This window comes from Xiphophorus couchianus, chromosome 9 (assembly GCF_001444195.1).
Source record: "Xiphophorus couchianus chromosome 9, X_couchianus-1.0, whole genome shotgun sequence".
Classification (NCBI taxonomy): domain Eukaryota; kingdom Metazoa; phylum Chordata; class Actinopteri; order Cyprinodontiformes; family Poeciliidae; genus Xiphophorus; species Xiphophorus couchianus.
This window is the reverse complement of record NC_040236.1, coordinates 1,882,604-1,899,110: the sequence shown is the minus strand read 5'-3', so window position 1 is coordinate 1,899,110 and position 16,507 is coordinate 1,882,604. Positions and strand designations below refer to the sequence as shown.

The following is a 16,507-nucleotide window of genomic DNA, read 5'->3' as shown; positions in this document are numbered from 1 at the left end:
CACATGGGAAGAAATATGTACTGAAGCACAATTAACAACAAATTCTAATACATGGAGAGAATTCAAATGGAAAGTAATAGTCCGGTTTTTCAGAACGCCAGCAATAACCAGTAAAATGAACCCAACACAACCCAGTCCATGCTGGAGAAACTGTGGGACGCAGAATGCAAATCATACTCATATCTTTTGGGCTTGTCCTAAACTAAGTGTATTCTGGGAGGACATTTTTGAAGCTCTCAAGGTAATTTTCAGAAGAAATGTTCCAAAAACCCCCTTGGTGGCAATTTTGGGAGTAATACCCGATGGATTGGACAGGAAGGATGATAGATATCTTCTAAGAATCTTGCTCACAGCAGCATTGAAATGCATAACTATCAGATGGCTGAAGCCAGGACCCCCTACATATAACACTTGGATACACAAAGTTTGGGACATTCATTTGATGGAAGAAATCACATATTCCTTAAGGCTTCAAAAAATAGTTGTTAATATAAGGTGGAGCTCTGTCATACCGTTATTATTTCAGTGACACAATTACAGGATTGCCCTTTTGCACTTGTATGTTCTCTTGGGTCGGTCTAAAATACCATGGTGGGAACCACTTTAACTCAGGGAGGATTTAATCGTATGTTTTGTATTTATTTTATTTTGCTGTTATCTGTCTGTTGATTTTGTTTTGTTGTTTTGTAATCATTATTACATTTGTTAAGTACACCTACTGTCTCATCTCCTGTTGCCAAGTTGTAATGCAGATGACAAATGTCAGTAAGAGACGGAAGAATGTAACCTTGAACATGTGTTGTAAAAAATAAAAAAAATAAAGTTCAAAAAAAATATTTTTTTTACATATTTGTTAAAATTGTCATTATGTTGTGACAGTATAGCATGAGAGATAATCTGTGAAAAATGTATTTAATTTGCCTTTTCCCAGTGCTATCTAGAAACAACCAATCAGAGGCAGGTTTTAGCGATGTAAATCACAATCGCGTGTGGCTGCACAGCCTCCCTCCCCTTGCCCTGTGCTATGCTGTAGCTAGCGATAAGTTTCGCAACGATAAGCTGTTTCTCCACCATTAGCACATTTAGTAGTGGGTGAATGAGGTTGATTGACAGTACTAAGACCCTTCTCCTGGTTTTGATTGGTTGTTTTTGGCCAGAACATTGCATTACTTTAGATAAGATAAGATAGATAAGATAAGATAAATCTTTATTGTCATTGTCACAAGGACAACGAAATTCAAAGGGTGCCATCAGTCGGTGCACATGCCCAAAAACAAAAAATAACTGTCTCACAATTCACACACAACGCAAGAATCAACAAACTGGCAAAAAAAAAAAAAAGTAAGAACAGCCACATTCTCACATACATCATTTATGATGATTAATGGTTGTTTTTGATTGCATTTAGTTTTGTTATTGCTATCGGGTAGAAACTGTCTCTGAGACGGTTGGTTCTTGTTCTGGTTGCTCTGTATCTTCTGCCTGAAGGCAGCAGTGTGAACAGAGAAGGTCCGGGGTGAGAAGTGTCCTTTGTGATGTGTTGTGCTTTTCTTAGACAGCGGTCGCTGTGCAGGTCCTCCAGTGAGAGGAGAGGGCAGCCAATGATTTTTTGGGCTGTATTCACAACCCTTTGGAGAGCTTTCCTTTGAGCCATAGTGCTGCTGTTATACCATACGCAGATACACATTTAGCCAATAATAGTAGTTCAGGGAGGAGGTGGAAGAGATTGACTTTTTTCAGATTATCTGTCTTGTAACAAACATATTTTTTTATTAGTGATATACTGCAGCTTGATTAAAATGCACCTACAAAGAATTTTATGAGAAATCTGCATTGCTTCATGTATATTTTGCACGTTACCCATGAATATTGCACATGTGGAAAAACATTTCAGTAATCTAAAACTGATAGAAAAAAATTTAACCAACCTACTTACATACTGTTTCATGTAAAATTCACTAGCAGTGAAAATTGTGCTAGTATCAGTATTGAACCAAAGAAAGCAAGGCCGTTGCAAGCCTTTAAAAATTGTGATGATGGGCCACATAGACTCAAGAAATTGTAACAGCTGCACGGGGGGGGTCCAATTAAATTTTTTGTCAAGATTCCTGGCAGCGCCCCTGCTCCCGCCACCCGACCCTAGATAAGCATAAGAAGATGAATGGATGGTAAAGAAATACAGTAAAAATACTGTAAGCTGTTTGGTTTTTGAATTTAAATAAAATATTGTCACACAGACATTGCCATGTTTATGCTGCAATGCATTCTGAGTAAATGACATATGCTAGGCCTGATTGCGCTAGCTTCATGCAGGACAACAGCAGTGAGTAACATCGTTAAGCCTTTTTGATTTGAATCTTGAATTCCTGCAGAAAGTTGCATCTTCAATCCATTTAAAAGGGTTAGATTGTAGGTACAGAGCCAGGTATTAATCAGTGTTTAAAAACAACTAATGGAGAGCATAAATGCTACACTCAATATATTGTAAACAAATACAAATCACCCATTCTTCTTCTTCTGTACTTACTTGACAAGAACAGTGTTCTTCTGTAGGTAATCATACACGCCAAAGCCGTGGCTGGTTCCAAAGGCTACCAGCTTCCACTCCGAGTGTAGATTGAGGGCTGTTACTACAGCAGGAGGCTGACACTGGACCACAGTGAAAGGCTGGAACCCTGGCGGGAAAAGCACAGGCTCCTCACGAACATCCAGTTGGGTATGGCCCTAGAAGAAAAGAGGCAATAAAACCGCTATCAGATATAGACACAGATATTTTGAGTATTTCCTTCCTATATGATACTAGATTTGTAAGTTGTGTAAGCACATTTGTGTGTAATGGTGGGTTTTTATGCACGTAAAACAAACTGTAAACTACAAAGAAACATTTGTGTGCAACTTCAACAACTACAAATGGTTAAATTAATGTGCATAAATCACCTACTGCGCATAGAAAAAAACAACTTGTAAACACAGATCATTTTGCAAGTGCACAAGGATTTTTGAGAATCATTTCACGCTTCCAAGAGCCTCGAAGATTCATTTGTAAATGGTGCATTTAAATGTTGGTGGAAAGCGCGGTCATCAGAGTTTTGCTTGGAGTCTAATGTCTATATCCTCTGAACGGCACAAGTATGCAACATGGCAAAGATATTTTTCCATGGAAAATTGAATATCTCAGTACTCAATAGTTGTAACACAATTGTGTGTGTAAATGTATTTTGTATTGATAATTTCTTGATATTGGTGTGGGCATTGGAAAAAACATGTCAGTTACCAAAGTCATGCAATGTTTTTTGTGACTTACAAATCATGTTTTACACATAAAAATATCCAAAGCAATACACAAACAGGCTTACACAATTTACAAATCCACAGATATTTTGAGAATTTTCTCTCCATAGCAACATGCCTTTGGTTTTAAGGCATTGTGAAGCAGCCAGTGAGTCATACAACAACTTCTTTAAGGCATTCTAATAAATAAAATTGTTTAAGCAAAATTTCAGACTCAGTGCTTTATTTCATGTTAATGTGCATATTGTCGAACAGTCATGTGTTTCACAGGGAACAGTGATTGCAGTTGCACAGCATCCCTCTGACTGGTATCAGAGAAAAATGGAAGAGGACAATCTGAAAAAGGCCCAGAATTGTCAAATATTTTACACGCAAGAACCCATGCCCCAGTTTTCAGCTGGAGGGCAAAAAAATAAATAAAGTAAAAAGCTTGCCTATGATGACTACCATTGGTTTTAGCTGTCATGCTGTAAACATAGCGCATTAAATCTTAAATCTGGCAACTTTTGAGGTACTATATCAAACAAATTTGCCCTTTGTGTGTTCTATTGAGAAACAATAAAACACACTTGGCTGATATGATATGGTGCTTGTGTTCTTTGCTTTGCCAACTTTAGTCACATGAAGACTCATTTTAGCTAAATTACAAAAGCCGCTAATGAGGACATGCTACCAGATGTGGAGGATGCTAACGAGGACCAGCCATGATCACATTTCAGGACACCTTCAAAGAGGTGCTTCCAGGAAACATAGACAATGAGGAGATATCCCAGTTTGCAGAGCGCTACAGAAAGGCTACGAAAAAGGAGATGGCTGACACGATCCAAAAATATATAGAGATTTATTTTTCTTTTCTTGTAATATTTCTCTTTTTCTTTTCATCAACTTATTTTATTATGGTTTTTGAACAGCACTTTGGTGCAGTTTTAAACCTGTTTTTAAAGTGCTATATAAATAAATTTGACATTGACATTGACAAAAAAAGTAGAGAACTCCTCCCAATAATGTACAAGTACACTTAGAGTTAGGACTGTTGAAACAACTTTTTCTCAAGTGAAAGGATACAATATTTCAGAGTTACAATAAGCTGAATCGGAAGCTAAACCCTGTGGAATAAAACAAAGTATTACTTGTTATTTCTTAAACTGTTTATTCTAAAACTAAACTGGTGGTTATAACTAATCCAATGCATTCCACTTTACTTTAGGTAAATAGAATATTAATGACTCAGTTATTACAGCATTTGTTACTGTAATAACACTTAATGACATTTGTAACTGGTGATACTTGCTACTTTATTTGAGGTACGGGGAAATATTAATGACAAAATTGTCTCATGACAGTCACAGTCAAGACTAACAACAAATGGCAAGGTAATGTAATTATAGAGATACATAACTATTGTCATTTTGATAATACTTATTGTGGTGGGATGGTGTTCCACCCTCCCCACCCTGCGCACCAGGTGCAGCCAGAAGTGCACCACTGATTGGTGAGCGGGGCAGATGGCTGTATAGTTGAGCAGGCCGCTGCAAGGTGTGCGTGTCTTTGTTTCTCCTGCTACATGTCGGCTGCCTGAGTGGCCTTTGTGCTTGATCGGCTCATCTGAGATCATTAGTGCCACTTGTACCATCTGTGGCTGGGATTGTGGTTGGGTTTTGTTATACCTGCCGTGCATTTCTGCAGCGTTGCTCTGCTGGCGTTAGCGGCTGCAGCTGGAGGTTGTTGCGGCGTGCAGCTTCCATCTAGTCCTCACCTGCTGATCCGCTCCCTCCCTATGTAGGCTATTTCTGCTCCTGGGTAAGCTACCTGCTGTTTAAATTTACTTTACCTGAATCCACAGTTAATGAGTTTTCTGTTTTAGGCGGATGATTCTTTTGGAGCTGCAACGCTTTGGACGCTCTGTTGTCTTGTCTTGCCGATGGTCGTTTGGGCTGCCCTCAACTAAACCTGTTGCTGCTTGGACAGGCTAGTGGACAGGGCATGACTTCTCTGGCCCTATTGAAAGGACTCTGAAACCGGACAGCAACAATTTGTTCCATTGCTTGAAGTGTTTTGTTTTTTTTACATTTTGTCTTTGTTGTACATTATTGAAATTACTCATTTGTTTGCTTTTTTGGTTTGATTTACTAATTTGTTTTCTTTTGCATTGCATGTTTTTTGTTTGCTTGGTTTTTTTTGTAATAATTGAAATTGTCCTTACCTCACCCTACACCTTTTCTTTCCAGAGACCGAGTAGTAGGCCTGAAGCCATGTTTTTAAAAAGAAAAATGTTTTAAGGAGATTGTTTTTTTTTTTGGGGGGGGGGGGCTCACAAAAGACCTCCAGGGGGTCTTTTGTGAGCTATAGTGTCCCTTATATGACAGTAGGCTGACAGGAAACGGGGAAGGAGAGGGGGAAAGACATGCGGCAAATATCGTCGGGTCCGGGAGTCGAACCCGCGACGGCCGCGTCGAGGACTCAAGGCCTCCAAATATGGGTTGCACTAACCCCTACGCCACCACGGCACGCCTTAAGGAGATTGTTTAATAAAATATTGTGTACTATTCAGTTTGTGTTCCAGTGCATCTTGTACAGAACTTTTAAAAAGATCCTCCCCCCTGCATTTGGCGTTGTTGGCAGGATGCACCATTGAACACAGACTTGTCTTTTTTTAGTGTTTAGGGTCTTAACTGTTTTTTTTGTGTGTGTGTTTATTTATGGTATTGTAAGATAAGACAGCAGTAGCTATCCAAAGGAAGACCTACCTGTGGGTTCAGAATTTATTTTCACTGGTGTTTTTTTTTTTTTTTTAAGTATCCTTTTGGTAGTCTTCCCCTGCAGGTATGGAGGAGGTGGCACGGCGGCCGGTGGATGGAGTAGGTCAGCAGAATGTGACAGCTGGGGGTTCGCCGGGTGCCGCTGCTTCCCCGACTGTGACTGGTGGTGTCTTGCCTGCTGGAGCTGTAGTTGCTGAACGGTTAGTGGTTGTGCCCGGGGCCCGGCAATGTCCCATGTTTGGTGGTAGGACTGGCATTGGGATCAGTGAGTGGAATGAAGAGGCCCAATCATGTATTCGGGCCCACCATTTGTCAGCGGCAGACAAAATATTTGTTAGGCTTTGTTCCTTTTTGATCATCTAGATGGGGAAGCAAGGGAGGAAATAAAGTATCGCACCAGTGCAAAGAAGAATGACCCAGCTAAGATCTTGGCTATTTTGAGGGAGTTGTATGGTTGCACTGACTCATATATAACTCTTCAGCATGTATTCTTTTCTAGGAAGCAGCAAGAGGAGGAAACACTGTTGCAGTTTTCCTTAGCTTTGATGGCCCTTATGGAGCCAGTGAAGCAGAGTGCTCCTGATGGGTTGATGGGCTGAATGCTGATATTCTACTGCGTGATCAGTTTGTGGAACATCTGTTGAACTTAAGCAGTATGTTCAGGGTCATCCCACTGCCACCTTGCTGGATGTGCGTGGAGAGGCAGGGGTTACCAGGTGGCGGTACGGAGCGTAGTCATTCTCGCCCATCCACATATGGGCTGCAGTACAGGGTGTATGGCAGCTCTCGGCTAACTCCACCTACTGCTGCCCGCTCTGAGTTTAGTGAATTAAGGGAACTTCTAAAGCAGCTACAAGAACAGATTAATCAACTAACCCAGTGTATTACTTCTCTGCAAACTTTTTTACCACAGGTGCAGCCTCCTCGTCCGGGTTCGGTGGTCTGCCAACAGCCGGGTCACTTTGCCATAGAATGTGATGGTGAGCGGGTTCGTGCCAGGGTTAACTCTGTGGCAAGGCCAGCAAATGTTAACCAAGCAGAAAACTAACACCCACTGAGCTGCTGAGCCACAACTCAGGTCAGGGAATAGCAGGCTCGCAAACAGCAGCCACGTCAAAATAGTTGGCCTCTTGCCCAGTCATTGATGTCGTCATGGGTGGTGTCTCTGTTACTTGTTTAGCAGATACAGGTTTCATGGTGTCGACCATCACTGAGAGCTGTTTTCAGGAACATTTTGCATCATTGGGGCATGATCGCCTTCAGTCATGTCACTGGTTGCAGTTCCGGGCAGCCAAAGGTCTTTTCATTCCAAACATTGGCTATTTAGAGTTGGATGTTAATCTTTGTGACAAATTGCTTCCGCATTGTGGGATTCTGGTGGTGAAGGATCCCACTAATGCTGGTTCTTCTGCTCCTGACATTTTGGGAAGGAACATAATTCGTTGTATCTACCAAGAACGTTTTGGGGCACATGGTGGTTCTTTCTTTGACTTACCTTCAGTAACACAGTCTCCTGGTCCAGTTGCGGAGGCCTTGCAGCAGTGTCACCAAACAGCAACTAAGTCCCCAGCACAGTTAACGGGTGCTGTTAAGGTCCAGGGCCCTCGAGCAGTAAGGATAACTGGTGGGGTTATGAAATTTGTAGTTGCAACCTGCAACTACAAATTTGTAGTTGCAGGTTGCAACTTGCTGGTTAGGTTTTATTGTTTGAGCCTCCAGAGTCTGACTTACCAGCAGGCTTCTCCATGTCTCATTCAGGCCGTGCACGTTCCTGTTATGTTCCTGTCCTAAATTTTGGAACTACTGATGTTTTACTCTTATCCCCGAACTCACCTTGGTGTATTGAGTCAAACTGAAGTGGTCAGCCTGCCCCCTGATGTGACAGAAATAAGGCCCTGTGCTACAGTTTCTTCTCAGGTTGCTTCTGGGCCAGAGCAGAGCATGATTGAATCTGTTGATTTGTCTGAACTGACAGAAACTGAACAACGCTAGATTTAGTCTCTTTTACAGAAGTACAGCTCTGTCTTTTCAGCTCATGAAGGTGACTTGGGGTGCACTAATCTGGTTTCCCATGACATTCCCCTGTTGGATGAGGTTCCGGTCCAGCAGAGGTACAGCGCATTCCTCCCTCAGAGTACGAGGCTGTCAAGTCACACATCAACCAGCTACTACAGAACCAGGTAATAAGGGAAAGCTTGAAGTGATTTTCTTTTACATTTTGTCTTTGTTGTGCATTATTGAAATTACTAATTTGTTTGGTTTTTTGGTTTGATTTACTCATTTGTTTTCTTTTCCATTGCATGTTTTTGTTTTTTTGTAATAATTGAAATTGTCCTTAAATCACTTACACCTTTTCTTTCCAGGGACCGAGTAGTAGGCCTGAAGCAATGTTTTTAAAAAGAGAAATGTTTTAAGGAAATTGTTTAATAAAATATTGTGTAATATTCAGTCTGTTTTCCGGTGCATCTTCTACAGAACTTTTAAAAAGATCCTCCCCCCTGCTGGTCACATTATGACATTTGTGACATGATTATTCTTGTTTAATGTCAAGTTATCAAAGAGTGTTTGTCTTTGTTAATGTCAAGTTGTCAGGCATTTTTAACACTGTCAACTTTGCTTTAAAAGTGTCATTATTTACTGAGAATACGGCCTGAAGTGCCCCAATTCCGATTTTTTGTCAAATCGGATTTTTTTGCCGGGGTCGTTCACACTGCCACACATATGCGACCTGTAAGAGTGTTCTTACAGCAGGCGACGGTGCTGGAACCCTTGCGGTCGCCAATAGGCCGGAGCAGCGCTGAGCTGCGAGGGCCACCTGACGCCGCTTGTGGCTTTAATTGAAATTGTTGTCCAGCCGGAGCAGCATATTAACAACTTAATCCTCATTATAGTCTGTCATGATTGTTGTTATTCTTCCTGCTTGCACGCATCAGGGCGCAGAATAATGAGAGTTGTTGAGTATCAGTCACATTCAGTTCGGATGAATTTGACCTGAACGTTAGGTTTGAATCATTTCAATCGGATATGTATCGGATATGCAAGTGGCCTGGGTCGCATTCGAAAAGAATATGAACTGTGCATTCACAGTTTTTAAGGCTGTTAACGCAGCCTTAAAGACATCATGAATATTCATGTTCACAGGTGTTATGTTTATGATAGTGTCATGTCAGTCTTGTACACACCCCTCCAAATAAAGAACTACCTCACAAAATAAACATCAAACATCAAGCCTGAAAACATAATACTGTAACAGACTGAATGTTGTGTTTGTTGTTTTATTTTATTTTCTTTGTGGGGAAAAATGTATGCTTTCCTTTTACACTGTGTTCCAAATTATTATGCAAATTGGATTTAAGTGTCATAAAGATTAAATTTTTTGTAGTGCCATTAAATTTATAGATGTCAGGGCTCTTTGAATCACTATAATTAATTTCAGAGAGCTGGATCGATTAGTTTGTCTGGTAAGCTCAATTAAAGAAAATCTACTTAAGAAGGATGTTCCACATTATTAAGCAGGCCACAAGTTTCAAGCAATATGGGAAAGAGAAAGGATCTCTCTGCTGACTAAAATCATCAGAGTGTAGTGCCGTATGACAAGGTATGAAAACATTAGATATTTAACAAAAACTGAAGCGTTATCGTACTGTGAAGAGATTTGTGGCTGATTCAAAACAAAGATGGGTTTGTACAGATAAAGGCAGAATAAGGAAGGTTTCTGTTAGACAAATTCATCGGATTAAGAGAGCAGCTGTTAAAATGCCATTACAAAGCAGCAAACAGTTATTTGAAGCTGCTGATGCCTCTAGAACCTCAAGGTGGAGGATCCTCCAGAGGCTTGTGGTGTATGAACCTACTATTCGGCCACCCCTAAACAGAGCTCACAAGCAGAAACGGTCTCAGTGGACCCAGCTGTACATGAAGATTCATTTTCAAACAGACTTGTTCACTGATGACTGCTGTGCAACCCTGGATGGTCCAGATGGACGCAGTAGTGAATTGGTGGTGGATGGCCACCACGTCAAAACACGGCTGTGACGTCAGCAAGGAGGTGGTGGAGTCATTGTTTGGGCCGAAATCATGGGGAAAGAGAGAGAGAGAGCTGGTTGACCCCTTCAGAGTCCCTGAAGGTGTGAAAATGACCTCAGCAAAGTATATGAACTTTCTGACGGATCACTTTCTTTTATGGTTCAAAAAGAAGAGCCGTACCTTCCGTAGTAAAATCATCTTCATGCATGACAATGCACCATCTCATGCTGCAAGGAATACCACTGTGTCATTGGCTGCTATGGGCATAAAAGGGGAGAAACTCATGTGTGGTCACCATCCTCCTCTGACCTCAACCATATTGAGAACCTTTGGAGTTTCCTCAAGCAGAAGATCAGAGGATGGAATGCAGTTCATATCAAAACAGCAGTTCTGGGAAGGTATTCTGACATCCTGCAAAGAAATTCAAGCAGAAACTTTCCACAAACTCACAAGTTCAATAGATGCAGGAATTGTGCAGGTGATATCAAAAAGGGCTCCTATGTTAACATGTAACTTGGTCTGTCAAGATGTTTTTTGATTGAAATAGCTTTTGATTTTAGTATGTGACCACTTAATGCTGAACACTCAAATAATGACCGTTTGCAGTTCTTCATAATCCATAAAATGTTTAGAAAATCTAAAAGGATCAACCACTTACTATACATTTATAGTAAGTGGTTCTTATTTACCCAGAAAGGGGCGTTTCAGAGTTTTGAGGAGCTTCAGAGATCTGGAGAGGGACGATTTCTTTAGATATCTACAGGTTAGGGCTTATTTTCATCAAAATATACGTAACAATTGGGAAAACAGCCAAACCTGGACTTTTTAAGGTGTTTTTGTCTTTGTTGAAGTCAGGTTCATGCAAGAAACTTGTTTCCTTGCTGTACAATGGTATTCTATCCTCTAAACAAGGTGACACAAACTACATAAGAAACAAGGGGGTAAAAGAAGGAAACTTATCTATCTCAACTGAAGTCTGGGAACAGATTAACAAATTACACTGGATGACCTCGAGCTCCAATTACATGGAGACAGTTCTGCTGGAAAAATACGGTTCGATATTTTGTAACTCCAGTTCAGAAAAAACATCGGGGCAGCGGAGACACATGCTGGAGACTCTGTGGAACAAACGGGGCAAATCATCATCACATCTTCTGGGGTTGTCCTGTGATTAAGGTTTTTTGGGAGCAATTGTGTTCACACCTAAATAACATCTTTACTGAAAGAATCCCATGTAAATGTGAATCCCTACATTTAGGAAACATTTCATTTGATAACTGGAATATGGATGATAAAAAACTGCTGTTAATGCTTTTGGCAGCGAGCAAAAAGTCAATCACTAGAAAATGGTTAAAGCCTGAAGCACCTACAGTTGAGGACTGGGTCAATATTGTACAGGACATTTACATTCTGGAGAAGTTATCTTTTTCTGTTCAAGGTCAAAGGGAATCGTTCTTCAGGATGTGGTCTAAATGGACAAACTATGTAAAATCAGTAATTCCTGTGGACTAAATATGTCAATCACATGCAAATACTGTTGTGCAGTGTATTGTACCCTGGTTTAGGATTATGGCAAAATTATGCTCTTGATTGTGTTTTCTTTTTTTTTCTCCTAACATAAGAAGAATCAGATCTGACCCTCCTTTATCCCCCTCTCACTCTTGTGTTATGGTTGTTTGGTTACTGTAAAAAAAAAAAAACCTGGATTGGCTTATGCTATTCCTTCTTATACTTCCACTGTGTTGGAAGTTGAATTGTACAATGTAATTGTAACTTGCCTTTCCAAATAAAAGATTTAAAAAAAAAAAAATAAAGTTTAGAAAATCTGCTGTGCATAAAAATTTGGAACAGTGCATTTTGAGTTTTTTTTATTTTTGCAAAAAAATACTGTTCTCATGGGGAGCTTTGTTCAATAAAATTAAATTTATACTGTAATAGTTCCTGACTTGAAAATTATACTGACAATCATTTGCAATGACCATTTAAGAAAATCTGAGAAAATATCACTTGCATAATAATTTGGAACACGGTGTATGCTTCCACATAATCTCTGCTCGAAATTCTAGTGGATTAATAGGATTAATAGGTTGCCATGGGAACAGGTCTGTGTGTGTGTGTGGTGTAAAGCCAACAGAGCAAGAGAAAGGAATACAAGTGGTTTTGAGTTGTTCACTGGTTTTTCACTGCGTTATTTTTTCTTTGATAGGGCTCTCTGCAGCCACTTTAGTTTCTGAAAGTTCAATAAATGACAAACATTGAACTAAATGCCTCGTTCTTTCATTCAGTCATCAAATAGGATGAAATATTTATTTAAAAAAGATATCTCCTACAGCTGCAGTTATGTAAAAAAATGAATTGTCCAATTGTCCGAAACAGTTTTTTCCCACTTGCCATCAGACTGCTGAACTCTTAACTGGACTGCACTCAAAAACTGGTCTCCACTTCATACCTTGCACATATACATAGCTAAATAACTTCCATGTTACTGTCAATCCTGCACTTTATATTTTATATTCATATTTATATTCATATTTTATTTTATCTGGAGTAACCTCACAACATTGGAACCTCAAAACATTGTCCTGAGCCATATGCAACGAAATTTCGTTCTGTATACACCCTGTGCATGCAAAATGACAATAAAGTCAGTCTAAGTCTAAGTCTAAAGAATTTGTTTACTGCTCTTATAGGTATTGACAGATTTACAGTTGAAACCAGTGGTTTACATACACCATATAAACAGACATGCTTTTTTTTTTTTTACACTGGCGTTAAATCAAAATAAACTTATCCCGTTTTAGGTCAACTAGGATTGCTTCTTTCGACGGTAAAACTTTGTAACTGTCTTTACCATACTTATTATAGTACTTCATTACTAAAAGCTGCAGTGTTACAACCAGGCGTCATTAAATGATGACTAAAAAAACTGTTGGGTGAAACATTTGAATAAATTTAACCTTTTAGGCCATTTCAATAGGTAAATGGTCAGTCTGTTTCAGGACTCATCCTACCTTCCAGCGGAATCCCTCTTGTCCCTGCAACAAATCCACAACTTTAGCCTCCACTGTCTGCTCTGCTGCCTCATCATTCAGCTCCAGCATCAGAATCTACAACCACAGAAAGTCAGACACACAGAAACATGGAAGATTAAAAAAAATAGAAAAGAACATGTGGAAACTAAGAAACCCACCTAGTTTGAGTGGTTCAAACTAGACGAACAACTAGTTGGCTAATGAAACACTAAAACATTAGTATTTCATTAGCCAAACACTATTGAATTTAGTAGTTTGGCACTAAATTCATCATCACTGCTATTCATATTCCTCCTAGTGACAACTAGGCTCTTTGCGTTCTCTACTGTTCCATCACTGACTTGAAAACTATTCATCAAGAGGGTGTTGTCATTGTTGCTGGAGACTTCAATCGGGCCTGTGGCTGCCATCAGCAGCAGTTTATACAGTTTGGGTTAATTTTATGATTCTGATTTGGTGTAGATAAGTTAAGGTGTGCGGATGGTTCCGAAGCGGAACCAATGTTTAATGTGTCGTTTCATTCCGGGACTTTCTATGGTGACACGCAGCACTCTGTGTAAGGCAGCATGCTTCTTTTTTGCTGTTAGTTGATGGAGAGGTTTCGGTGAGGCATTAAGGCTCGTGTAGCTGACCGCAAGAAGACGTTACACGGAGTTTTTTGTATTAACCCTTCCAGGTTGAAGCGGCCAATGAGGTACGCATTTTTTTGTATTTTAATTTGTGTCTTATAGTTGTCTATTCTCTAAGTGAATGTGTTTCTGTAAATATGTATTTTGTGTTTGTACAGTTCTCACGGCATAGTTATTAAACGCCAGTAACAAAGAAGAACGCCTTGTGTCCATTATCTGCTTGGAGGGAGTTACAGTGAGAACTCAGTCTGCTCGACATGAGGTGGCGAGACGAGGAACTGTGCCTTTCAGTCGCTGAGCAGGGGAGGATTCGTCGCACTCTAGCATCACGCAGATAAGATTGTGCAACACCAGAAACTGAAGCAGCAAGCGCTTTCAAGTTTACATTGATGTTCCAACAAGTGATACATTTAAAATAAGTTAAATGTTAGTAAGTGGATCAACTTTGTTTTAAGGAGACACTGCAAGTGTTAAAATTAAGTAATCTGGTGTTCTGCACAATTCTGTTTAAGTTCAAGGTTTTATCTAAGTTTTTGTAAACAACCATTTTACATATTTCTGTCATTTAGATGCTAAAAGTGTTGGATAAGTAAGTGCTCAGTTTTTGAGTTGGTTATTGTTAAGTCATTAGTTTTGTAAAGCTATAGCTATAAGTTACCAAGTAATAAGTAAACATTGCATAATGGAGCAAATGACTGACAATGAAACTAATAAGGGCGACTTATTTAAAGACAGTAATGGCGCAACTCTACAGCAGTCATCTGAACCGGAAGAGGAGCCAAGAAGAAGCCAAAGGACTAGAAAGCTTACTGAAAGGGCTCAAGAACTGCATGATACTAAATCAAAAAAACTGCAAGATCGTTTTACCAATACTTACGATAAATGGAAAGTGACGGCAAAGCAAGCTAAAAGGGTGATAAATGGAACTCCATCTTCTGATGTTGTGCAGGAATTGATGAGTAAGATAAGTTGTGCATCTGCAGATGTGAAGCACAGTTATGAAGAACTGCGCAAATGTGTTCTTCCAGGTAATGAGATCCGTCGCAGAGTAGACACCTGTGATGCTGTATCTGAAATAATCTTGAAAAATGCATCCACTTATCTTCACAACAAGGAAGACCATGATGATCAGACAAAGGATGTTGTCTGGCCTGAGTCTGGTTCTGTGTTTCTATCTTCAGTCTCTAATACTACAAGTAAAGGTTCTCGAAGTTTAAACTCTGCTAGCAGTTCAAGTATGAAGTCCAAACAGTCGAGCCTTTCCTCTATTAGAAGACAGGAGGCTGCTGCAGAGCTAGCTGCTACACAGGATGCTTTAAAGGTTCTGCAAAAAATAGAAAGTGAACAGCAGGAACTTGAAAATCTTGAAGAAGATAGAAGGAAGATGGCATTACAAGAGGAAGAAAATGTGGCAAGAAAGAAAGCACTGGAAGAAAAACGCAGACAAATAGAACGTCTACAGACTGTTAAGAAGTTAAGTGCGGCAAAGGCACGGCTGCAAGTTTATGAACAAGAAGCAAATTCAGATGAAGAAGTTGCAGAGTTACTTCATAACCAGGCAGTTGAACGACGTCGATCTTCTGGAGCTAAAAGAAGTTCCTATGAACATCCACACCAAGCAGCCAGTGCCACAGTTCTTGCTGAAGCAATAGCAGAGTCTATTAATGTGAGCCGTCTCCCAGTACCTGAACCTTCTGTTTTTACTGGAGACCCACTAAGATACAAGGACTGGAAGATGTCATTTCAAACACTAATAGGTAGGAAAAACATCCCTGTAAATGAAAGAGTTTATTACCTTCGTAAATACGTTGGTGGATCTGCAAGAAAGGCCATTGAAAGTTATTTCTTATTAGGAACCGATGCAGCTTATGATTCAGCATGGGTTATCCTGGAAGAAAGATTTGGAAGCTCCTTTGTGATAGCTAAAGATTTCAAAGATAAGCTTGCATCGTGGCCCAAAATAGGACCCAGAGACAGTGTTGAACTGAGGGATTTTTCAGACTTTCTTAGGGGTTGCCAGGCTGCAATGTCCCAAATTAAAAGTCTAGAAGTACTGAACACCTGTGATGAAAATCAAAAACTTCTCACAAGGCTTCCTGATTGGTTAGTTGCTAGTTGGAACAGAAAGGTGATTGAGCTCGAAGAAATTTGCAATAATTTTCCTACATTCAGTCAGTTTGTGGAGTTCATCACAAGGGAAGCAAAAATAGCTTGCAATCCAGTAACTTCTCTTCATGCCTTGAAATCTGGTGATGTTGAAAAAATAAAGACAACAAAGACACGAAATGTTGGCGCAAAGGTGTTTGTGAGCAACTCTGAAGAGAGTCCGGAACATAAAGGCTGCATCTTCTGTGAAAAACAAAATCATGGCATTCAGAAATGCTGGAAATTCAACGAAAAACCAGTTCAGGAACGTCTTAAGTTTGTCCAAACAAAAAAATTGTGTTTTGGATGTTTGCAACCAGGACACCACTCTAAGAACTGCAAAAGAAGAAGTCTTTGTGAAACATGTAAAGGAAAACATCCAACGTGTCTGCACGAAGATCGTGAAAGAGCAAATAGGAAAGAGAAAAGCAATGATGAGTATGCGGAGAATGTAAAAATCTCTAAAACCACAAAATCAAAGGAAAAAACAGAGCACAATCATAATGTTGAACTCTCAGATGAAGCTACATCAAACAGAGTAGTGCAAGGCATGGATGACATGTACTCTTCTACTGCTGTTCCTGTGTGGTTATCTACGTCAAGTAACCCAGAGAATGAAATTCTC

The 16,507-nt window shown here is 39.9% G+C and overlaps 1 protein-coding gene across 1 annotated transcript in view; it reads right to left on the bottom strand.

The window, feature by feature from the left end:
- The window catches only part of llgl2 (LLGL scribble cell polarity complex component 2), a 94,470-nt gene that overhangs the window by 33,128 nt on the left and 44,835 nt on the right, over window positions 1–16,507 (bottom strand). The window contains exons 16-17 of the mRNA XM_028028599.1: window positions 13,088–13,183; window positions 2,528–2,724 (exon numbers count right to left, since the gene is read on the bottom strand). Coding sequence (XP_027884400.1) covers window positions 2,528–2,724; window positions 13,088–13,183 — 293 coding nt within the window. The remainder of the gene's footprint in view (window positions 1–2,527; window positions 2,725–13,087; window positions 13,184–16,507) is intronic.